This window comes from Diospyros lotus, chromosome 3, assembly GCF_014633365.1.
Source record: "Diospyros lotus cultivar Yz01 chromosome 3, ASM1463336v1, whole genome shotgun sequence".
Classification (NCBI taxonomy): Eukaryota; Viridiplantae; Streptophyta; class Magnoliopsida; order Ericales; family Ebenaceae; genus Diospyros; species Diospyros lotus.
In genome coordinates this window covers 19,103,721-19,128,702 of record NC_068340.1, presented here as the reverse complement: position 1 = coordinate 19,128,702, position 24,982 = coordinate 19,103,721, and the positions used below count along the sequence as shown (strand labels likewise).

The 24,982-nt window shown below is 38.5% G+C and overlaps 1 protein-coding gene across 2 annotated transcripts; it reads left to right on the top strand.

Moving 5' to 3' along the window:
* Positions 1-9,703: 9,703 nt before the first annotated feature.
* LOC127798080 (F-box/FBD/LRR-repeat protein At1g13570-like) lies at positions 9,704-13,834 on the top strand. 2 transcript variants are annotated; one of them, XR_008022325.1, is made up of 4 exons: positions 9,707-9,843; positions 10,351-10,392; positions 12,984-13,133; positions 13,224-13,834. XR_008022325.1 is itself a non-coding variant. In XM_052331386.1 (3 exons), exons 1-3 carry the CDS (start codon positions 9,757-9,759, stop codon positions 13,512-13,514), a joined length of 528 nt encoding a protein of 175 aa, XP_052187346.1. In that variant the 5' UTR covers positions 9,704-9,756; the 3' UTR covers positions 13,515-13,834. The 2 variants fall into 2 exon arrangements, 1 of the variants encoding a protein (XP_052187346.1); XM_052331386.1 differs by lacking the exon at positions 10,351-10,392 and having other exon boundaries at positions 9,704-9,843.
* The last annotated feature ends 11,148 nt before the right edge of the window (positions 13,835-24,982 follow it).

The window sequence follows — 24,982 nt, the reverse complement described above, 5'->3', positions numbered from 1 at the left end:
ATATTTTGTTCTATCGACTATTGTGCAGGTTCTGTCGACTATGAAATTTCTTCTGTCAACTATGTATGTGTATGATGTTATAAATTTTCTTCACATTTTTGATTTGTAAACTATGGGTATGGTTTTGTCGATTATGTCTTGTTTTGTTAGTTGATTATGTCGACTATCCATTCTATTCTGTTGACTAACTCTTTTCACAGAAAGCTATAACGGCTAGTTTTTTCAAATCTCCAACGGCTCAAAAGCGGCTAGTTTAGGCAAAACTCTTGGGATACATATAAATACAAGTCATGGATGAACTTGAGAAAGCTAATGGACGGGAACGAGTTGATCTAAAGATTACAAATCTTTTTATTCGATCTTACAGTATTTGTGCTTTCATTGTTATATTTTCTCTCCAAGTCTTAGTTCAATTATTGTTAATATATTCTTAAGCATTATATTTATTGTGAGAGAACTTGTAACTAAGAGTGTTAACTCTTAGTTTCTCTCTTTCATTTGTATTGTTTTTATTTTCCTAGCTTGTGTAGCAAGAAGACCCATTTGAGTTGGAGGTTTTGTAATTTTCCTAGTCGCGGACTAGAGGGCCTACTTGTATAAGTAGGAGGTTGTATTTCCTACCTTGTGTAGCTAAAAGACCTACTTGTGTAAGTAGGAGGTTTTAGTGAATTAGTTTAAAATCCTTAGTGGGAGCTAAGGTAGTGGATTAGACTTAGTTTAAGTTGAACAACTATAAATCCTTTGTGTCATTTATCCTTCTTGCTTTACATTCATTGAGCTTTACATTTGTCATTTCATATGTTCTACGTTTTAAATCACTAAAACCTCAATTTGTATCAAAAAATTTTCAAAGTTTAAAATTATTTTTAAAATCACCAATTCACCCCCTCTCTTGGTGTGTGCCATAGCACCTCCCAGTCTAATATTTGGATACTCAAAAAATGAGTTTGGGGGTATTTATAAGCATTTTAGCTACTAAAAAAATGGTTTATATGAAGTTTGAATTCAAAAAAATATTTAGGCTTTCTCAAACAATAAGAAAACATGTCTCACCTTTAATTCAAAATAAATTTACTTTTTGCATGAGAAATCAAGATTTGAAAATTTAAATATAAGCTTTTGAGACATAAATAATTGAAACAAGAAAACATGTCTAAAAGCAATCTCCTTTAATTCAAAATTTGAAAATTCAAATATAAGTTTTTGAGACATAAATGATTAAAATAAGAAAACATTTCTAAAAGTAATTATCTTTTAATTCAAAATAAATTTATTTTTTGCATGAGTAAGGGAAAACATTTATATCATAAAAATATTTTTGTTAATCATCAAACTTAATTAATATGAGCAAGTTGGCTTAACATTCTCCCCACTTTTTGATGATGACAAAAAAATGATTTATGAGGTGATTAATGTGATAAAATATTTTTGAAATCCCCATCAATTTTATACAATAAGCTTCCCCTTTCAAAAATACTAATAACATAAAAATGTTTTGGATATAGCTTAATAGATAAAATATTTTTTAAGAGTTTTAAAGATCAAACCTGATTGCCAAATCTGATTGCCTTGATTGCACCTACTTGATGTCCAATATCTCAGATATACTATTTCCTCACATACACGAAAAAATATCATAATACATTTTTCTCCCCCATACAAAAATAATATACAATTTATTCTCTCATATATACAATCTCTCATCTTATAACATCTTATTAATCTTCTCCCCCCTTTTGTCATAATCAAAAACATCTTGTTAGTGAAGAGAATGTAGATTTAAACAATATAGTTCATAAGAGAAATATATCAAGTATAATCCACAATATGATGGATAATAAAAAGAAAGTACTGACAATATAGATGTAACATTAAGTATTAAAAATAGTATAACATATCCATCATGAAATTTTGTTCTAACCATTTCAACCATAGATCTAAGATTACATAGCATAGAATGTATCTACAAAGAAAGCAATCATAGAATAGTCAAGGGGTACAGTAACATTACAGAATCTACAAAGCAGTAATCTAAGTCATCCACGTTGATAGCTTTGGATTTCACCGATGCTCAATGCTGATGATGGTTGCCAAACATGACGGATCCAAGTTCATCGATATCATCTGGGAATGGTCATTGGCTGCTGCTAGTTTCGACTGGGTAAGATTGCGAACTAGTCTCTTGAAAATAAGGAAACGACATATTTTCTTCTTGGATGATTGGGTTTTCAAAATTCTAAATAGGGTTTGGATCATCTACGAGGAAAGATTCATTGTCATAATATGGGTTTGAATTAGTTTTGTGAAACCAATTTTGAACATTGAGAGGGTTTGCATAAGAGTTTGCAAATAGTAATTCCTCTAATAAAGCTAGATGAGATTGAGTATCGACAACCTGTTGTTAGAGGGTAAAAATGTAGGATACACAGCCATAAATAGGATCTTAAAACCTAGCTTAACCTTCATACAAAAATGTAGCGACAGCCCCATAATGGTCACTAACTGGAAGCTGGGCTAGGAGTTTTGAGGCATTACTAGCACCAAAAACCTTAAGAATAGTTACAAAATTAGTAGGTCCTTCTTCATGGCAAAAGTAAGGGGCAAAAACGCATGATTGGGTACATTTTCTTCTTAATACTTTGCAGGCACCACACAGAAAACTAGTTCTTGACATGATCTTCTAGTTGTTTAGGATTTCTTATTTATTTATTTATTATTATTATTATTATTATTATTTTAAAATGACTTGTCACTATTTTTAGGGTTTCAATCAACAGAGGCAAGAGGGTGAGGGCGAGAGCAAGAAGGTGGGGGCGAGAGTAAGATAGATGAGAGAGAAGTAGCAAGCGATGAAGCAGTGAGAAGCAAAAGCGAGGGCAAGGTGCGAAAGCGAGGGAAAAGGCAGTAGTAACAGAGTAAGAAAGGCAGGGCAACGAGCGAATCGAGAGGCAAGGAGTAGGCCACGGGCGGCAACGACAGCAACAAGGATGTAGATGATTGTAGACGCGACGGATGTTGGGTGACAGAATAAACAAACAAACATAAAAACAAACAAAAATAAACAACGAATAACCGTGAAACCCTAACAAGAACAATCACAAAGACAAAAAAAAATGAAAAAAGAAATCCAAATGAAATAGAGCTCACTGTGAAGTTGAATGAGGGAGACTCAGGACACGTGGATCCGATCGGCGTCGTGGATTTGATCGGCTGCCTAACGGAGATGAAGAGACTCGAGGGAGAAGGCTGCTTTCACAGTGAAAATTCGGTTGTATTCAAGATTGGACGGTTGGATTTCGAAGAAATTGGTGATTTACAACAGTGTTCTTGGAAGTAACTGAGAGAGAGAGAAAGAGAGATAAATAACAGAGAGGGGGTTGGGGGTTCGACCTTATCTGGGTCGGCCCCCATTTTTTTATTTTTTTATTTTTTAAATTTAATTTAATTTATTTATTTTTTTATTTTTTTTAAGAATAGAAACGAAATTTGCACAAGAGATTTTTCCACTTCAATATTCTAAGCTACACAAAGAGATTTATTATCCCTAATTTTCTTCTAATTTATTCTTGAAAATTCGTTGTGTTCCAAATATAGAAAAAAAAAATTGGTCTTGGAACTAATTTTCAATCTTCATTTTTCTTGCACAATATTGATCCAAAATTCATCTTTTAAGACTTGATTTATGCAAATTGGCTCAATCGTTAGATATAAAGGCCACATTGTAAAATATATAGTCCTTACACCTTGAATTGATTCTCCAATTATTTTGATTCATAGGATGATTACAAATTTGGAAGCTCATCTAAATCTCCTTAAATGGATATATTGTTACCTTATCTTCATCTTTATTATTTCTTTTTGGCTCAAAGAATTTATTAAATTTAATATAAATAGATTCTTCCAAAGAGCTTGTCCTAAGATTATACATTTTATAATCCTTACTAGTACTTGAATATCCAAGAAAAATTCCTTGGTCACTTTTAGCCTCAAATATTTCTACATTGTCATTTGTGTTCAAGATAAAATATTTACATCCAAAGCCTCTAAGATATGATACGTTAGGCTTTTTCTCATAGTAAAATTCAAATGGTGTTTTCTTGATGCCTTGTCTTAGCTTAAACCTATTTAGGATATAATAAGTAGTATTGATTGCTTCGGCCCAAAAATACATTGGCAAGTTATTCTCCAAAAGCATGGTCCTAACCATCTCTTGAAGAGTCCTATTTCTCCTTTCAACAACACCATTTTGTTGTGCAGTTTTAGGTGTAGAGAATTGGTGAAAAATACCATTTGCTTCACAAAACTCCATAAAATGTTTATTCTCAATTTCTCACCAAGATCAGGTCTTAGAGAGACAATTTTATTATCTTACATTCTTTAAACTTTTTTAGCTTTCTTGACAAAGTTTTGAAAAACTTAATCCTTTAAAGTCAAAAGTATAAACCAAGTAAATCTTGAGAAAACATATACATAATATTTTCCACCCAAATTTCTAGTTTGTGGAGGTCCAAATAAATCTAAGTGCAATAGTTGTAGAGGCTTATTGGTTGATATTTTATTCTTGGAAAGCCTAACAATTAGATCAAAATTTCCTTGATTAGGTTTGGATTTGCATAACCTAATATATCTTTTATGCCACAAAACGAATATTGTCATTCTTTACTATTATACATTATCTCTAGAATGGGGCATACTTTCTTTCTTTGGGAGTGAGATCTATAGATCTCTCACCCTAGTCATGTGCGATGAGCATCCACTATCTATATACAATTTATTTCCCATTGTGGTCCTCACGCACATCTACATATTTGATAAGATCACGTTTTAGGTTTAAACACCTATCTATAGAGGGGTCCCTTGAATCTTTCTTCATTGGGATCAAATGATTTAATTATTCTTGATGTATGTGGATGAGGAGCAACATTTAAAATTTTATGATCTAACTCATTCATTATTTGTATTACTCCTTTGGGTATCCACATTTGTGCTATGTTGTTTCTCTTAACTTGGGGTCTTCATCTAAGTTGTTTCCATTCTCTCTTAGGTGTTTTGAACCTTGGTTTGGGTTTTGAAATTTCCTTTAAAATTAATGTGGCTAAACTTTTTTCTACGACTTTCTTTTCTACTAATAATTTTTCATTTTGAGTTTTTAATATTTTATTTTCTTCTTCAAGATTAATTAATTCAAGGGAGTGAAACCACTCGATTCTCACCTAGGACAGGGCTTCTTTTTGCGATCCTTCCTTCTACCTTCACCCTTATGCTCTTCGGAATGTTTCTTTTTCTCCTTCTTCTCGGTGTATATGGCTCTTTTTGCCTGCATAACTTCTTTAACATTGATATACTTCGTTACCCGGCCAAGAATATCTGTAAATGTGAGCGGGGGAGTTTTGAGTACCGAGCACGTACTATGATCGAATTTCTCAATGCTCAAGGCCTCTATATTAAATCTTGAGACGAAATCCTTCAAAGATTTGCCCTGGTTCTGCTTTAGGCTAATGAGAGCCATAATAGATCTCCACTGTCTTCGAAGAGGTTCAAAATGTTGTTTTACTTTTGTATACTTAGTTTTGATGATGAAAAACAATATTTTATTAAATCCCTAAGTCATGAATCAAGGTGGTGGTTTTCAACAAAAATCAATTTCAAGTGTTTTGTTAAAATGAAAACCAAAAAGATTTATGATTTTCTATATTAGTTGGAGATTTGCAAAGTCAAGTATTTAGTCTTAAAAGAATCCCTTAAAATGTTTTTCAAATTAGCTTTGAAGTCGTTGGTCAACATAGAGCTAAAATTGTTCTAAGGCAAAAGACCAACTTGAATATAAATGTGTTTGATGAAAATCCAATCTTAAGTATGAAAAATCATTTATGTTAATCTCATCTTCAGAATAAGCTTTCATATTTTGAAGCGTGCATGAAAGGTTTTGGCTTAAAACTTAAACGTATGAAAAATCCTTTAGTTCATGCATAATGTCTTGAAACTCGTTTTGATAACGTTTCAATATTTTTCGAAGTCTGGAAGACTAGCACCTTATAAGGAGACATATATGAAAATGTTTCCTTTTTAGAAAACTAACTTCCGGTAATTCAATAGCTAACATTCATTAGTGATAAAATGATTTTTAACGAATTTTTCAAGAAATAGAAAGTGTATATCTTGGAGGTGGTAAAATCGTAAAATCCTAAGTTCCTATTAAAACCTAAATTCTACTTTTTTTATTCTTATGGATTTTTATTTTTTAGATATTTTTATTGAATCCAAATGGGGGGTACTTTCTTATTTACATTTATGTATTAAAGTAAATGGAAGGTAAAATATAAATTAAACAAAATGAGGACATTTACTTTTAAAGTAAATGTAAATATGTTGTAATCTTTTCAAGCTTCATTCTGTTGAAAATCTTCCTCATCTGTCGACTGTGTGCTTCAATCTGTCGACTATGCATAAGGATAGTTGACTATGCTTGTTTAGTCTGTCAACTATATCTTGTATCTGTCGACTATTTTTGTTCATGAATTTCAAAATCCTCTTCATATTTTTGCATTTGTCGACTATGTTTGTGTCTATCGACTATGAAAAATTTGTATTATAAGATAGTCGACTATGCCTTCTTGTCTATCGACTATGTCTTGTTTTACTTGTAAAAATAGTCAACTATGCATTTTTTTCTGTCTACTATATCTTTTGCAGAAAGCTTCCAACGGCTAGTTTGTCAATCTCTAACGGTCACAAACGACTAGTTTCATCTTCAATCTTTATGGATGCCTATATATATAACTCATGGATGATCAAAAAGAGGCTAATGGATGGGAACGAGTTGATCTAAAGAGTTCAAATCATTTTTACTCAAGCTTATAATATTTGCGCTTTCACTATTGTATTTTCTCTCCAAGGCTTCATTGTTCTATCATTGTAAATTTATTATTAAGCCTCATTTTCATTGTGAGAGAACTTGTAACTAAGAGTGTTAACTCTTAGCTTCTCTCTTTCATTTGTATCGTTGTTATTTTCCTAGCTTGTGTAGCTAGAGGGTCCATTTGAGTGAGAGGTTGTAATTCCTAGTCTCGGACTAGAGGACCTACTCAAGTTGAGTAGGGGGTTGATAGTGGATGGTTTGAAAAATCCTTAGTGAGGAGCTAAGGTAGTGGATTAGGCTTGGGTTAAGCCGAACCACTATAAATCTTTGTGTTCTCTCTTGCTTATGCTTTTTGATTTGTTTATCATTGCTAGCATTTCATTATCCTCACTTGCATTGAATTTTTATTTTCAATCAAAAGGATTTCAAAGTTTTTAAATTAAGTTTTTAAAATAACCAATTCACCCCCCCTCTTGGTGTGTGCCATAGCATCTCTCGGTCCAACATAAAATGGGCTAAAAAACTATTTCGAAGCTATGCGAAGTTGGCTATTGAGTGATGGGCCAGATTTGAGTACCAAGCGCATGCATGCCCTTCCAGTGCAGCGAAGAAGACTCTACACCATATTGCATCGGACACATCTTACACCATCATATGAGAGGTGAAAAGGTCCAGGTGATCCATCGGATCAATAGTGCCCGTATAAGGCTTTATAGTTGGAATGCGAAGGCGCTCAGGTGGCACCGTAGCCATAATCTTCGGACTAAGAGGCTGGTTCATAGCCGTGCCATAGGATTCTCCTTGCTTCGGCTTCAACGCCGCAATCTCCTTCTCCCAACTTATGCAGCCTCATTTCTTGCTACTACGCGTACGATAAACTAGAAGATTCTTTAGCTTCACTGGGCCCATCTTCATGTCCCCATCCTTGAGGCTCCGCCTCACGTTGGCAAGATTCATCCTCCAGAGGGGGTTCCTGCATTCCCCCCGTTTGAGAGTAGTGGGCTTGTTACTGGTGTTGCTGATCTAGGAAGCTGGTGAGCAACTCTGTTAGATGCTGAACCTAATTTTCCAAAAGTGCAATACAATCTAGAGGGGGAGGAGGATTATCAGGGCTACGCTCTTTCCCCTACTGACTCCATGGAGTATTGTTCTGGCTCGGTTCTTGGGCAGGGTTACTGCCAATAGGGAGAGATTGGTGTCTCCTTGTTGCCATCAAAATTGAGAGAACTTGAACGTCAAGAAAATTGTACTGGGTAAACAGAAAGAAAAATGCCTCGGCCCCACAGTGGGCGCCAGATGATAATGCAGAGCTGATCACCCTCTTTTGTCTCAGACCAAGCACCTACAAAAATGGAGTCGGGGACTCGCTCCCTCATGATCACTCCAACGTTTAAGTCAGTTCACTAGGTTATCAAAGCTAAAGTCTGTAATTGAAAACTTAGGAAAAAAAAAGACAGAATCCCCTTACTCGTCTTGGTTGCCTCCTTTTATCCTCTTGTCAAGATAAGAGTTTCCTTTTCGAACTTCCAGGATTCGGATCCCGTCCTCTGCAGAGCCATGATCTTGATGATATGGATATGATAATCAGTTTTCGAGGGGCTTGGGATAATCCCTACCTCCATGATCTTCAAAATGATGATTGAGGTCGAGGAATCCAAGGAATCTTCATTAAGGAAAAGGCTAAGATTCTTAATCGATTAGTTGAGACGTATCTACCACATGCCCATCTCGAACTTGGGCTAAATGGCAACCTTGGCTTGGTTCTCTGGCGAACACGTGTCTTTGCTTTTATTGGCTATTTTCCTAGGGTATTGGGGTAATTATGAGCCCGAAGGCATTCCCCTCATGAAAAGAGATTCCAAATTTTTTTGCAAGTCCAAAATTGTGAACACCAGTTGAACTGTTGAAGGGAAAAAATATACATAGTAGTATAAAGAAGCCTGCAATGGTTCAACTCAAATGGGTTTTAAATGGGCCAAGCTCACACTGGTCCATAAATTAGCTCAGCAAGGGCCCTCAAAGTGGCTTTGTGGTGTTGACTGTGCTGCCACCACCGTGGGTAACCAAAATAAATTAAGGGGGTGTTTGGCTTAGCAGTTTCACCGCTTATAAACTCTTGTAACACTTTAAATATTGTATATCTTATTTTGTAGCTTGTTTATTAAAAATCTAAGAATTTAAACACTGCCAAGCTTATAAGTTATTTTAACAGCATTTTCAATAAACTATTCCCCTCATCTTTTTCAAATAAGCTATTGGTAGGTTATTTCATTAACCAAATCAATTACCAATTTGTTCTAAAATAACTCAACTATTTCTAGCATTACTCTCTCATCTCTTTGCCTTTCATCATTGCAACTTTCTCTATATCTGACCTTCATCAATTCGTAGCTTCCATCTCAGGTTGTCATCGCCGCCTCTTCCATCGTCCATTATCCATTGCCATCTCCTCTATATATTTAACTTATATATATATAATATAAATATTTTAATATTTATTATATTAATATATTTTTTAATAATTATGTATAATTTATTAACATATAATTATAATAATTTTATTAGTTAGATATCAATTTATAATTTATTTTTATTAAAAATTAGTATTTTTATAAATTTCATTTATATTATTCAGTAACATAATCATTTTAATCTTTTTGTTAAGTTCTTATAACTTATTAATTTTTTTAAATCAAATACATAATTATATAAATAATAAATTAAAGTATATTTATTTAAATACCTTATTAAGTTAAACACAGGCCAACTTCTAAATTTTACACAATTTAGTAGAAAGATTTATAAGCTATAAAATAAACCGCAAGCCAAACAAAGTTTAAAGGACCCAACAGAAAAAGAAAATAAAAAGAAGAAACCAAGGAAAGGGAAGAGACAGAATGAGGGTTTATTGGAAGAAAGAGGTGTCGTCGGTTGAGAGTGGAAAGCCAAAATTATCGCCGGCTGAAGGAGACGACGACTCTCAGGTGATATTTTCCCTCTTTTTCTAAGTCATTTTCCTTCTTCCTTTTCTGGGATTTTGCACCACAAAGGGGTAGAGGAACATCCAGGTTAACAGCAATTACAAAGGGCTTTTTGCAGCCTGAAATTAGATCCCACCCAACATTAAACCAAACTCAGACCCACAATCTGATTTGCGATATGACCTGAAAAAGAATCAGACTCGGTCTCAGAATCGAAATCTGAGGACCAAACAGAAACAAAAATGGAAAAAAGAAAACATAAAATAGAAATAGAAAACAATTGTAACTGAAACAGAATAGAGAGAAGGGAGGGGAAGGGGTAGAAAATGAAATGAGGGAATAAAACAGAGACTGAAGAAAAAAAACAATATAATTTGGTGAATGAAGAAAGGGTGGGGGTGAACTTGTTGGGTTTTAACTCTGGATTGATATAGTTCAACTTAAGCTTTTAGGTCTCGGTTTAGGCCTAATTTAGATTTTTATTAGTTTTTGGAAATTGATGTGAATCAGGTTGAGGAAAAGAGAAAAAGGCACATCTGAGAAAGGGAACAGGTGAATGATTTTGCGTTGGGATATGTGTGCTTTTGAGAAATAAATCCCATGCTTGATTTTGTACCATGTTTCAAATACATTGTGATACTTGATGCAATATGAAGTTTGTTTTACCATGTGACAAGATATGTTACCTTCCAAATGCTATTACTTGAAGTAAAATGAGAACTGCTTTCAGTGCTTTGTGAAAGATTGAGCAGGCATGTTTTTGTAAGTTGACTGAGAAATATTACTTTTGCTAATGTTGTTAAGAAGGAAATTTAGAAATGTTTTGAGAAAAATTAAGAAGTGAGTTTTAGAAACAGATTAAAAAAATTGTATCTGTCAAGCATTTTACTTAATGGTGTAAGCCTAATATCAATCCTCCAGAATTGACAAGGGTCTGATTTGGTATATTCAGGCTTAGAGAAGAATTTAGGGGAGAGAGAGAGAGAGAGAGAGAATATTCATTCATCACATGCTCTCCAATCTGTGGCTGTGGCCATGGCCATATATATAGCTTACAGCTGGGGAGTAACCTCCTGAGAATTTACACCCAGCGAAGCATGGCTGCTCATAACCAACTAATTACCACCCTCATAGCATAAAGAGGGAAATTATATTGACTATCCTACCATTAGGAATGTGACACCTAAGAAGAAGGGACAGTATTAGATGGAAGTCGAAGGACAATATCCATCAGCTGCGGTGGAGGGTAGCTTTGACAATAGTGAAACTACCCCAACAGTTAGAGGAGGAAGTTTCCCGACTGGATAAAGATACAGTGGTTAGTCACTGGAAATTCCGATGGCAAGGATAGAAATGATTGCTGATCTAAAACTATTGTAGTAGATCCCACCTGGTGGGTTAAGGCTTCATATGCTGTTGTTGTTGGTAGTGGATAGAAGTCCATGGAATAAATCATTCCGTTATGGTGAAGTTAGGATAGCACCAGAAGCTAGAGAATTATTTCTAGTTCTCACTGGTTAAGAGATTCATTCTTATCGCTGCAGTGGTATCATAATCTTAATCAAATAAGCTTAGGAATAGTTCCAAGCACCATCTTTAGGTGACTTAAAAGTACAATGGGGATCCATAGGGCTTATTATCACCCAAATGGAAAGTATTCTTGAAAAATAGCTATTTGAGGAAGCATTCTTGGAAAAGAGTTACAAGAGAAGGGAGTTTCTTAAAGAAGAGTTATTTTCAAAAGGGTTCTTGAAAAGGTATTACTTGAAGAGTTTCTTGAGAGAAAGAATGTATTAAAAAGGAGTTATTTGAGAAATTGAGAAAAAAAATCTTGAAAAAAGAAAAATTATTGAGAGAATTTCATGAAAACAAAAAAGGGTTATCTGAGACAGAATTGCTTGGGAAAAAAATAAAATAAAAGATCATTTGAGAAAAAAAAAATTGTTTGAGTATGTTTGGAATGATCATGCATGCATTGGAAAACTTGTTTAGAATGAAATCTTGTTGATCTATGATGGAACAAATTTTTATATTTTCACTTATTATATTACTGCAGGGCTTGTCCTTCATGAGGTTATGAGCTAATTCAATAACTTTGTATTTCAGTATTAGCTACTTCTTAATATTCTTTTACTTTTGTGACAGGAAATTTAATAAAAACAACTATCTAAGGAGTGTGATGCCTTTGTCAGAATAGCTAGTAACATGCAGAAAGATTGTGTGAAGAAACACAACTCAACTTCAGACATAATCAGTTACCTTCCTAGCATTGTGATAGAAAATATTCTAATGCGCATGCCAATACGGGATGCCGTTAGGACTACTGTTTTGTCAAGGAAATGGAGATATGCCTGGGTGACACTCCCCCAACTTGTATTTGATTATGCATTCTATAGAAATTTGAGGAGAAGACCAAAGGATAACCTTATGATGACTATTTATCAAGTTCTATTGTTTCACCGTGGACCAATAGTAAAGTTGCAATTGTCCTTACCTGTGTTGGGAAGTTATTCTGAGATTGATCAGCTGATACTTTTTGTGTCAGATAATGATATCCAAGAATTCATTCTTCATATTCCACATGGTGAACCATATGACTTGCCATCCTCAATCTTTTCATGTCTACAACTTAAGCGTTTGGAACTACATTTTTGTCTGTTTAATCCTCCTCCTCAATTTAAAGTATTTAGCAGGCTACTTTCCCTGGTGCTTCGGAATATTGTCATTACTTCTAGGTCTTTTCTAGTTTGATCTCCAATTGCCCACTACTTAAAGAGCTGGAACTTGAAAATTTCATCACCTTCAATTTCAATTATCTTGAAATTACTGCCCCAAATCTTACATGCTTACGTTTTCGTGGTGAATTCAATTCTATATGTTTGAAAAATACCCCTAAACTTGCAAGAGTTTCAATTCGTTTGGTGTGGGAGCTTTCACCTTGGGAAACATATGAAGGAGAAAAATGTAACTGGGTCACATTTTTTTCTAGTCTACCTGTCATTGAGTCTCTGGAGTTGAACCATGAATTTCTGCAGGTATCACTTTAACTTATTTTAGTCATGTTACTCATTTAGTTGACTTCTTGTTTGGGGCCAAGGTGAGTATTCCATGTTTGTCTATTTATTTTCTTGTGTTGCTTCTAGTTGATTTTTGCAGATGGCTTACCAAAAAGACTTCCAACTGATTTGAGCCATCTTAAGATTCTCGAGTTGCATCTTGAGTACGTGAACGATGTCTCAACTATTCTTTGCTTTCTCAGAAGCTCCCCGAACTTGGAAAAAATTGCAATTGGGGTAAATGATGACAAAGTTATGTTTCATGCCCTTATTATATACCTTTCTAGTATTTAAGTTGAGACTCCGACTACGGTTCCTTCTTTGCAGTTACCTATTGATTTAACTAAAGATGACGAAACTGTTATAAAACGTTTTGAAGTGGAAGGATGGTCGGATATCTGCTTAAATCAGCTACGGGAAGTGGAGTTGCGGGATGCATACTGCACAAGGTTCGAATTGGAGTTCATTAAGCTTATATTAGCCAAGTCACCTGTCTTGGAGAAAATGGTCATTGAGTCAACTGATTTGATGGATACTGATGATTTGGGGTTCCTGATGGAGGTAACACAATTTAGGCGCTTATCGCCACTGGCCCAGGTCTACTATTATTCCAGATGATGATCTAGTTTAGCATATGGAATATGTCAGCTTTGATGATCTAATGGATGACGCTCACAGGAATTTGACCAAGTTATGAAATTCTGTAGATGTTCTTGGTAACAGAGTATTTTGGCCAAATACTTGATGATCTTGCATGATTGTTGTGACAAAATTTGCATTTTGAACTTGACTGTTTACATTTTGGAAATTCAGGCCTTGAATATCTTCTTTGAGCTGCTGGTTGATAAATTTTGGTCAGAAGAGTTTTCAGAGTCGTCATATGTTGGTTACGGATCATAATAATATCAAAATTTGCTTCTTCTTCTTCTTCTTCTTCTTCTTTTTTTCTAACGTTTCATTCCAGATATGACGTGTACCATGCTTGATGATGAAGGATCTAAATCCACATGGCACGTGTCACTAATTTGAGTTAATTATTTGCAGTCAAATTTGTCATTGACTCACATGATTGAAATTTTATATTTTTCTTTACTTAATATTTAAGTATCTTTATTCATTTTCAGTTACTTTGATAAAAGTACAGTTTAGTTTGCCCAACTCCAACCATTAACCCTCTTATTTGGCACTACTCCACGTTCAAACCCTTTTTAGAAAAATGATGGAAAATGTTATCTTATGTCTTTATTTTTGTATAAGTAAAAATTATATTTTAATATTATAAAATTTTGTTAATAAATTATTTTTAAAATATAATTTATATATCTTGCTTAAAAATAAAAATTAATTATGTTATCAAAATTTAAACTTATAAAGTTTAAAAGATAATTAATTTCTCAAATAATTTTATCACTATAGTAAAATTTATTTTTTTTCTTTTGAAAAGTGGTATACTTACAAATAACAAATTTGAGAAATAACTCTCATAAAATGATGTAGAACTCAAATTTATAATAATTCTATTCAAGTTTATAATAGTCATATCTAAATTAATAATAAATTATTCACTATTATAAATTATTGTTAATTTTGGATATAACTATTATAAATCTTGAACTTTCGATTTTTGATACTTATTTCAAAATATATGGTTAAAAATAATAAAAATACAAATTGCTGAAACAAAATTTGAGAACCGAGAGTTAATCGAATATCATACTCAATTAGTCAAGTAATGATTGTTGGTGGTAGTGCTTTAATACTAGATTTAGAAGACATTTAGGATGAGTGTTGGACCTAATGATATTGTGTACCCCTAATAATGGAAAAGAAGAGAAATGAGGTGTTTCGGGAGGAAGCGTAATTCCCCGAGAGCCTAATGTCATATCTAAAAAGGAATTTTAGAGAAGTTAGTATATATATCGAAAATAGTAAGGAATGAAATAACACTAATTGGATACCTTTTAAGTTGAATGTAGATAAAGAACTCTCGAATTAAGCGTGCTTAAAATAGGGTAATTCAAGGATGGGTGACCATTGGGAAGTTCGTGTAAGCCCATCAGAGTAAGTTGATTCAATCATTCCTATCGCTCAATGTAGGATGTTACAGGTGGTATCAGAACTAACCCTTGGTGAAGACAGTCCGATGAGGACGAGGAGTGCCGTTGGGGTGCGAGGGTCTGAACAAAGAGCGGCTCCTAGCATGCTTCTAGGATGGCATCACCAAAGGGGAGAAAATCTAAGATCAGTTGTAAGGTCACATGACGAGAACGTCATGTGCTCAAAGGGGAAAAATGTAATATCCCGAGAGCCCAAGGTCAAGTCTAAGAAGGGACTTTAGAGAAGTTAGTATATATATCGAGAATAGTAAGGAAGGAAACAACACTAGTTGGATACCTTTTGGACTGAATGTGGATAAAGAACTCCTGACTTAAGCATGCTTAAACTAGGGTAGCTCAAGGATGGGTGACTCTTGGGAAGTTCGCGTAGGCCCATTAGGGTAAGTTGATCTGGTCATTCTTATCGCTTGATGCATGATGTTATAGGAAGCTTTGGAAGAAAGCTTGGGAAGCTCTCTCGTGCGCTGCAATCAGGTTACTTCAAGAATATAGTGCGAAAGTTTCTTTCGAAATGAGCTTTCCCTCTTCCTGATCATCGACAAGGCAGTCGCTTGTCATGAGCTGCAGTCTCTTTCAAAAGAAGGGTTTGGAATGAGGCTTTAGAATGGACCATTCGGTCCTTCCGAAGAGAAGTACAACAAGGCCATGTGTCCCCCTAGATTAGGGGCACGTGTCCCTCATGACCATCCTCGATGCTCGAGCCCTATAAAAGCCCAGCTACAGTTCTCAGAAAGGGATCCAAATATCAATATACCACTTCCATTTTCCTTCCGAACCTTAATTTACTTTCCTTTTCGTAAGATTATATTCTTTCCTTTACTGACTTAAGCATCAAAGGGTCTTCGCAAGAGGAAAACCCTGCGAGCCTTCTAACCCTTGTTTACAGTCCCTTCGGAGGCATTGCACTCACTCCTTCGGAAGGGTGGCCTGTAGAAAGATATCCAGACTCTTCGGAAGACCTTACCTAGTCCTTCGGAAAGAACGTCTCCTGAGCCTTTTAAGCATCCAAGTCTCTTTCAGAAGCACTCCAGATTACAAGACTTTCCTGCTTGCAAAGATCCCCACCCGTATGGAAGTACCCTTCGGGAAGGCCCTTCGAGAGGACACTTTGGGAGAACCCTTTGAAAGGCCTCTTCGGAAGCATTCTTGCGAAAGCCTACCCTATTTCAATAATTACACATCGATCATATTCTGAGACTATTGGCATCCATAGGCATCTCACTCTAAAAAATTCTAATTGTTGTATTTTGGAAACAATAAGAAGGTTGCCTAAGAAGAAGGTGTTTGGTTTCGGGAAGAGTGTGATCCGAGAAGAAAGTGCTTTGCCCAGGAAGAAGGCACTCTAAGAATAAGACACGCGTCTGGATGGTAGGAACCTAGAAGGAAGATGCTTGATTTAGGGAGGATTGTTGCGTGTTTCAGGAAGACTGTGACTTCCTTCGAGTGAACTGCAATTACGAACAATAGTTGGAAGGCTCACGAGGATTTCTTGCCCTCAAAGACCCTCTAATGCTTAAATCAAAATTAGACGAAAGAAAATGTAGATAGTATGCACTAAGTGAGAATAAATGTTACCGAAAGTGGAAAAAACCATTCTTCTATCAACTAGATGGATATTTATAGGCTTGGATCATAAGGTTTTCGGATGGGCCACATGTCTTGCATTCCCAAGACTTTGAAAGGCCACGTGTCTCGACAGGGGTCATTCTTCTTATTCTAGGAGGAAAACATCACCTAGGGAAAAGGTTGTACTCGGGATGAAATAACTACCTGGGAAGGAAAGCTGTACCCAAAAGGGAATAACGACTTGGGTGGAAATAATGTGCCTGAGTGGAAACACTGTGCCTGGGAGGAAATGATGTGCCCGGGAGGAAATACCTACATAGGAAGAAATAGCTATTTGAGAATAAATAACTACCTCGGAGGAAATGCATATCTAGGAAAAAATAGCTATCCAGGAGAAAATGGCTACCTAGAAAGGAATAGCTATCTAGGAGGACTATCTCTTTATTTGATTTTCCCTTGATAGAAAATTTTCTCCCCCCCCCCCCCCCCCCCACCAAAAAAAAAAATTGAAATGGTATAACAATATTAAATTCCAAAAATAGTTAGTGTTATGGGTATTTCCCGGACCACCTTTCTTATGGGATGGACTCGACCTAGCAAGCCGCCTCGATGTCTTAAAGCCCAATAGGCCCAAGGTCGCACCTCACTGAAACCCGAGTTTAGGCCACAGAAGTAAGCAAGCTCCCAGCGATGCTTTCAGCTCGCTAGCTAAACTGTTCAGCTCGCATAACAACAAGGCCATAGAATAAACGGAGGCAAGACTCACCTACTTTATTTAAGGCAAACCAGATCCCTGGTAATGTGGAATCCACTTCCGGTTTTGTGGAATTGATAATGACATCTTGTCTCCATAATATTATCCTATTATTTTGGATTTTATGTAAATTGTAAACACCTCACTCTATAAATAGGGATAAAAAACCATTGTAAAAGGAGGATGACTAGCAATAATACACTGTTACTCTACCAGAATAACCAGAGAACAGTCGTGGACTAGGCATCATTTTGGCCGAACCACGTAAAAACTTCTCTGTGTGATTTATCATTCGATCTATTTGTTTCTCCTCTTTGCATTTGTGCTTATTTTTCTCATTGCAGGCCTACGAATCACAGTCGACCAACTCCGAACGTCAACAGTTTGGCACTAGAGAAAGAGGCCCGCTCTGATCGCTAGCCATGGCGAGAGGAAGGAACGCACGAAGTTCTGATGCGGTGGCCGATTTGCCAGAGAATCACTGCTATCAACCGTTGGATGTTCCATCAGCCATAGGATCCGTTGTTTCTGCAGCGGGTGCCCCTGTTCCATTGCTGACTAGAGTCACCGTCGGCATGACCCCACGGGCTTTTGTCCAACCCGTCGCTCCAAATGCTGGGATGGAGATGATCCAAGCCTGGCAACAACGCCAAGAGGCGTTAGAGAACACAGTTTGCAGCTCACTGACGCGGTCAGGGTCCTAGCCCAAGCTCATACACAAGCTATCCAGAGACCACAGAAAATCCCTTCACCTCGGAGGATTCGCTTACCGCGGGAGAAGAGACCTCCACTGAGAGAAGAGGATATCGGAAATAATTATCCACCCCCAAATCGTCATTCCCCAGAGCAGGAGATATGGCGAAACAGGCGATCGGAGGCCCAGCGATTTGCGGACACGGACTCGACCGTTGAGGAGTTGTTTCAAAGTGTCCGACAATTGGAGGCGCAACAAGGGATTCGTGGCCAGAATAATGTCCATGGAGATAAGACGCCATTCACTAGGGAAGCTAAGCTCAAACCTCTCCCTCGCAGATTCAAAGTCCCAAGTATGTTGCAGTACAATGGGGACAGTGATCCCTATGACCACTTGGACGCGTTCAATGTCTAGATGGATTTATAGACAACCAGCTTGCTGGTCAAGTGTCGCGTCTTCCCAACGACCTTGGGCGATATTCCCCAGGCTTGGTTCAAGGGCTTCCTACCTCACAACATCAGCAGTTGGGATGAGTGTCAATAGAGGTTTCTCAATCAATACAGGGTGTTGAGAAGGCAGCTTGCCCCACCATGTCACCTCGCCACGGTATTCCAGAAGACAAATGAGCCATTGAAGGACTACATTTCCAGGTTCAAGCGCGAGATGAGCAATATTGAAGATCCCTTTGATGAAAGTGTTTTGACTGTGATCTCTGCAGGCCTCCGCAAGGATGGGAAGCTCTATGAGAGCATTTATAGGATCCCTGTTAAGGATTTGGGGCAATTCTATGAACGGGCTGCCAAGGAGATTCGGTGGGAAGAGGCTTTTGCCTCGAAGAAGCCCGCCAGACAGAAAGAAGAGGCTAGGAGCTCCAACCTGAACAAGAAAAAGAATAATGGAAGAGAAGCTCAAGGAGAACGCTCAAGCAACTAGGTCTCCAAGCGAGCTTACAAGGTGGAAAGGGAGGAGTGACCTCCGTGGTCAGGTCGTTTTGGCAGCTACAGTACCTTGTCAGATCCCCAAGAAAGGATATTCGCCATGGAAAGAAGCAGGGAGGATTTTGGGAGGCCAAACCCGATAAGAATTCCCAACAAATTCAGAAACAATGAGAAATTTCGTGCATACCATAACGAGGTAGGTCACAACACCTCTGAGTGTTGGGCTTTGAGGGATGCCATTGAGGACTTGATTAGAAGAGGTCGACTAAGGGACTTGTGGTGCGACTGACCAATCAGCCGACCCAACAACCAGCACAACAACCACCTTCCCCTGATGATGAGCGTGTGCCGAAGGTTCGAATGATCTACACAATTCATGGTGGACCTCACCTTGCTGGAACTTCCCACAGGTCCCATGAAAGTTACATACGTGAGGCCAACCACGTCTTGTTGGCTGGATCAAACGTGCAGGTCGCACCCACGAAGTGAGCTAGGGTGATGACAGAGGAAATCACTTTCTCAGAGGAAGATGCTAGAGATGTACATTAGCCGCATAATGACGCCCTTGTCATTCGTGCCCGAATCGATAATGCGAAAGTCCGAAGAATAATGGTGGATACAGGTAGCTTGGTGAATGTGATGTACAGAGCTTCCTTTTATTAGATGGGACTAGGACTGGAGCAATTGAGCTTATCCCTAGAGCCATACTATGGGTTCATAGGAGATGCAGTGATCCCCGTCGGGCAAATTAGCCTTCCTTTTACCATTGGAGATGCAGATTGCTAGGCCACCACAATGACAGAGTTCCTTATAGTAGATTGCCTTTCGGCATACAACGTCATGCTTGGCAAGCTAGCAATGAACGACCTAGATCTGGTTACCTTGATTAGATCATTGATTGTCAAGTTCTCGACCCCCAGCGGAGTAGGGTGTGTACGAGGTGAGCCACACCTTGCAAGGCGCTGCTACGAAGATGCTATAAGAATGGGGGCCAAAGGGAAGAAGGTGAATGTTGTAGTAGGAAGCGACCAGCAAACCAGAGGGGTGTTAGCTATGATCTAACCCCCGTGAGGTGGACTGTGACAAGGCCACTGGCCCAGTGGAGGAGCTCGAAGACATCCTAGTCAGCGAAGTGGATGAAGAAAGATGCCTCAAGTTGGGGAAGAATCTGGCTCCCAAGGTAAAGTCCCAACTCACCAATTTTCTTAAGGCTAACCTCAATGTATTTGCATGGAATCATGAAGATATGGTAGGGATAGCCCCAGAGGTCATGTCGCATTGGCTCAATGTAGATCTCAGCTACAAGCCAGTGCGTCAGAAGAGGAGGCCGATGACTCCTAAGCATTACGCCGCACTTAAAGAAGAAGTAGAAAAGCTCTTGGTAAGCGAGTTCATTAGAGAGACCTACTACTCGATCTGGGTAGCTAACCCAGTTTTGGTAAAGAAGAAGAATAGAAAAGTGGAGGACTTGTGTCGACTTCACCGACCTGAACAAGGCTTGCCCGAAGGACAGTTTTCCTTTCCCCAGGATTGATCAGCTCGTGGATGCAACAACTGGTCACCAACTCCTCAACTTTATGGATGCTTATTCGAGCTATAATCAAATCCCTATGAACCTCAGCGATGAAGAGCACATGTCGTTTATCACTGACCAAGGGTTGTATTGTTACAAGGTGATGCCATTTGGACTGAAGAATGCTAGGGCGACCTACTAGAGGCTGGTGAATATGATGTTTGAGGCATTGATCGAAAAGACCATGGAGGTCTATGTTGACGACATGCTAGTAAAGTCAGAGCGGGTAGTTAATCATGCTCATGACTTGGGGGAAATGTTTAAGATCCTCAAGAGCTACCAAATAAAGCTGAACCCACTCAAATGTGCTTTTGGGGTGGCCTCTGGGAAATTTTTGGGTTTTATGGTAAATAATAGAGGTATCGAAGCTAATTCGGAGAAAATAAGAGCCTTGCTGGATATGAGGTCACCCATACGAATAAAAGAGGTGTAAAGCCTCAATAGCCAGGTCGCTGCCTTGAGTCGATTTATTTCTATAGTGACTTATAAATGTGTCCCATTCTTCGAGGTGTTGAAAAAGGCACGAGACTTCCAATTGACAGAAGAATGTGAGGTCGCCTTCCACTAGCTAAAGGAGTATATGGGACAAGCTCCGCTCCTCGCCAAGCCTAAAGATGGAGAAAAGGTACTCCCCGATGGAAAAACTTGCCTATTGTCCAGTAATGGCATCAAGGAAGCTGGGGCCTTATTTTCAGGCTTATCCGATTGAAGTCCTGACCAAGTACTTGTTGAGGCAGATCTTGCAGAAACCAGACACCTCGGGTCGCTTAATGAAATGGGCTATCAAGCTCGCCCAGTTTGATATAGAGTATAAGCCGAGGATGACGATAAAGGGGCAGACATTAGCAGATTTCATTGCTGAGTTCACTAGGCCAGTTGAAGAGGAAGCAGAGTGCTCAGAAGGACCATCCTAGGAGCTATATGTGAACAGATCATCAAGCGAACAGAGGGCTGGAGCTGGGGTCATGTTGATAAGCCCTGAGGGTCACAGGATCATTTGCGCCCTGAGATTCGGTTTCCAAGCCACCAATAATGAAGCTAAGTACGAGGCACTGTTGGCAGAACTTCGCTTAGCAAAGGAGGTGAGAGTTGAGGCCTTGGTAATTTTCAACGATTCTCAACAGGTTGTTAATTAGATAAAGGGAGAATATCAGGGTAGGGGCATGAAAATGGTAGCATACTTGCAGAAATTACGCGAGCTCCTAGCTGCCTTCGAGAAGTATGAGATACACCAGATTCCCCGTTCTCAGAACTCTCATGTAGATGCACTGGCCCGTCTAGCGACTGCCTGAGATGCAGAATTTTTGGGGGCCATACCAGTAAAGTTCTTAACTGCCCCGAGCATTGAACAGCGAGCTGAAATAATGATGATTGATGTGCCCCAAGGCTCATGGATGAATCCCATTCTAGATTATCTTCAAAATGGGAAGCTGCCAGAAGATAAGTTGGAGGCACGCCGGTTGCAAGCTCGAGCAGCTCGATATTGTGTCTATGACGATAGGCTATACAAGAGAGGGTTCACAACCCCACTTTTGAGATGTATTGATGGCACTGACTATCAAATTGTGCTAGAAGAGATTCATATGGGCCATTGTGGTAATCATGCTAGAGCACTTTCATTGGCACATAAGGCACTTTGGTAGGGATTTTACTGGCCCACAATAAAGCAAGATGCAGTAGAGATGGTCAAGAAGTGTGACAAGTGCCAGAGATTTGCTAAACTCCCGCGAGCTCCGCCAGCCTACCTGTAGCAGATGAGCAATTTGTGGTCATTTGCTATCTGGGGCATGGATCTGATTGGGTCGCTTCTTGCAAGTCATGGAGGGTGTAAGTATGCCATAGTGGCAGTTGACTACTTCACCAAGTGGGCAGAAGCCAAAGAGCTCATGCAGATCTCCAGTTCAAAAGTATATAAATTTCTATGGGATATCATTATTTGAAGGTTCGAAGTTTCATAACAAATAGTCACAGACAACGAAACTCAGTTTTCCAGTGAGCAGTTCATCCAGTTTTGTGAATCGCTGAGGATCTAGAAGAGTTTCACGGTCGTGGACCACCCCAAGCCAACGGACACAGGTTGTAAACGAAATAATCAAACAGATCTTGAAAACAAAGATGGAGGTTAGAAAAGGGGCTTGGGTGGATGAACTGCAAATAGTGCTCTGGGCCTATTGAACGACAGCTCGGAGTAGCACAAGAGAGACCCCGTTCTCAATGGTGTATGGGTCCGAAGCTATGATCCCAGCAGAGAACGAGGTGACCAGCCAGCGAAGGGCCACCTTTAATCCGAATGACAACGACGAGTTGCTAACTGCGAGCCTATACCTACTAGAGGAAGCAAGAGACATAGCTCGCATGAAGGTCGCAATCTATCAATAAAGGGTGGCGCGGTACTACAACATAAAGGTCCAGGTTCGACAATACAATGTCAGGGATCTAGTATTGCGCCTAATACTTCTCGGAGCTCGCAAGGCGAGTGACGACACACTAGATACTAATTGGGAAGAACCCTTTATCATCAAGGGAAACTTGGGAAACAGAGCATATCATTTGGAAAACATGGATGGGGCTATTCTCCCACGTGTTTGGAATGCAAAGCACCTCCGTCCTCACTTCTAATAATTGTTCTTACCTATGCTCCAACTTTTTTATTGCAATTCATTTTCATTATTCTAATTGGAATTTATGAATTTTCATTCGTTACACTTTATTCTTATTAGTATTCGATTGAATATCTATAAAATTGGGGGTTGAGAAACCATGGTTTTCGAACTAGGGCCCATTCATCTTAGCCACCGTGTTATGGTTTGCAGCTTAACTAAGCATTCATCTTGGCCCCTCCTCAAGTCGTGGTTTGTGAGTTGAGAACTATTCATCTTGACCTAATGTCACGGTTTGGTACCTACCACTTCCATCAATGATTTCAAGCTAAGGTTTACTAGCTGGGGTCCTTTCATCTTAACTTAAGTCATGGTCTGTGGCCTACCTGGGTATTCCTTTTTGGCTCATTAAAACTTATAAAAAGCCATGGTATGTTAGCTGAGGTCGCAGTGCGATCTACCTGGACATATAGCTTGGCAATACAAGTAAGACAAATAGGAGCCATGGTATGTTAGTTGAGATTGCAATATGATCTACCTGGACATTTATCTTGACAAGGTTTTCAATATGACCCATATATTATTTTGTCAAGACGTGTTAATTGAGGTTTGCCTTGATTTGCCTAAGTATGGTTGTTCGCGACCTACTGGACATATATCTTGATTATTAATTATTACGTCCATCAATGACGAGTTTGCTAAGTCGCGAGCTGGGAATTCTTTGGGTCTATCTTAACTTATATTCTGAAAGCTTCTTCTAAGTTATACTCATGGGTTTATCCCGATATACAGAAGCTTTTTTGAGCTCGTTTAAAGTTATATCATGAAGATCAGCTCAAGTTATATCGTGAAGATCGCTTTAAGTTATCTCATTTAAACTCTAAGTTTGATTGGCATGAGTTTGTGGTAAAATTAAAGCAAAAGACACATGTTCAAAAAATGTTGAATTTCATTAAACAAGTACTTGCATTACAAAGTATGGAAAAGGTACTTGTGTTAAAAAAAGGGGGGGGGGGGGAACCCTAGCTAGGAGGAGTCGTTTCTTCAGCTGGTTAGCCCTTGACGTTCGCAGCTGGAAGAACGGCCTCGCTTTAATCTTGCGAGGTGGAAGCCTCAACATCTTTGTCAGCTTGAGTCGTGAACTGCTTCACCTCCTCGACGGCTTCTTCACCAAAGAAGGAGAAGTCCATTTTTTGACGATTCACACACAAGGTGAAGAGGAACCCCTGAGCTTCCACACTCGCCTTGATCTCGTCAACAACCCTGCCCACCATCTGCTCGCACTCATTAGCTCAACCAAGGACCAGCTTCAGCTCGTTCTTAGCACTTTTTAGCTCCTCCTCGACTTTATTTAGCTTGCCGGTGAGATTGGAGTTCGAGATCTCCCATAAATTCTTCTCTCGGCAGAGCTCCTCTTCGAAGTCCTTATTTCTATGATACGCCTCTCATAGCTGCATCTCCTGGCCTTCGATATTCTTCTGGGCCTCAAGGAACTCAGTGATGTAAGACTCTTTTTTCCTTCTCGAGCTTCACCACCTCCTCCTTAAAGGCGACGATCGCTACCTTGAGCCGACCTTCAAAATCTACCTGCTGTCTCTTGAATTTCATGGCAGCAAGGGAGGCATGAAAAATAAAAAGGGTTAGCTCGTGAGAGAAGATAAAACTAAGGAATAGAAGGATAAAGGCGAAACTTACCAGGAGGCTGTGACGAGTTAGGTAATCATGGAGCGTTGTCCTGGTCATCCTCTCTTGTTCGAGGGTTTTGGTGGACGAGCCCATGATTGTTGGCATGTCATCTAGGAGGGCGTTGAAGTAGACCCCTCCAGCCATGGCCTCGAGGGCAG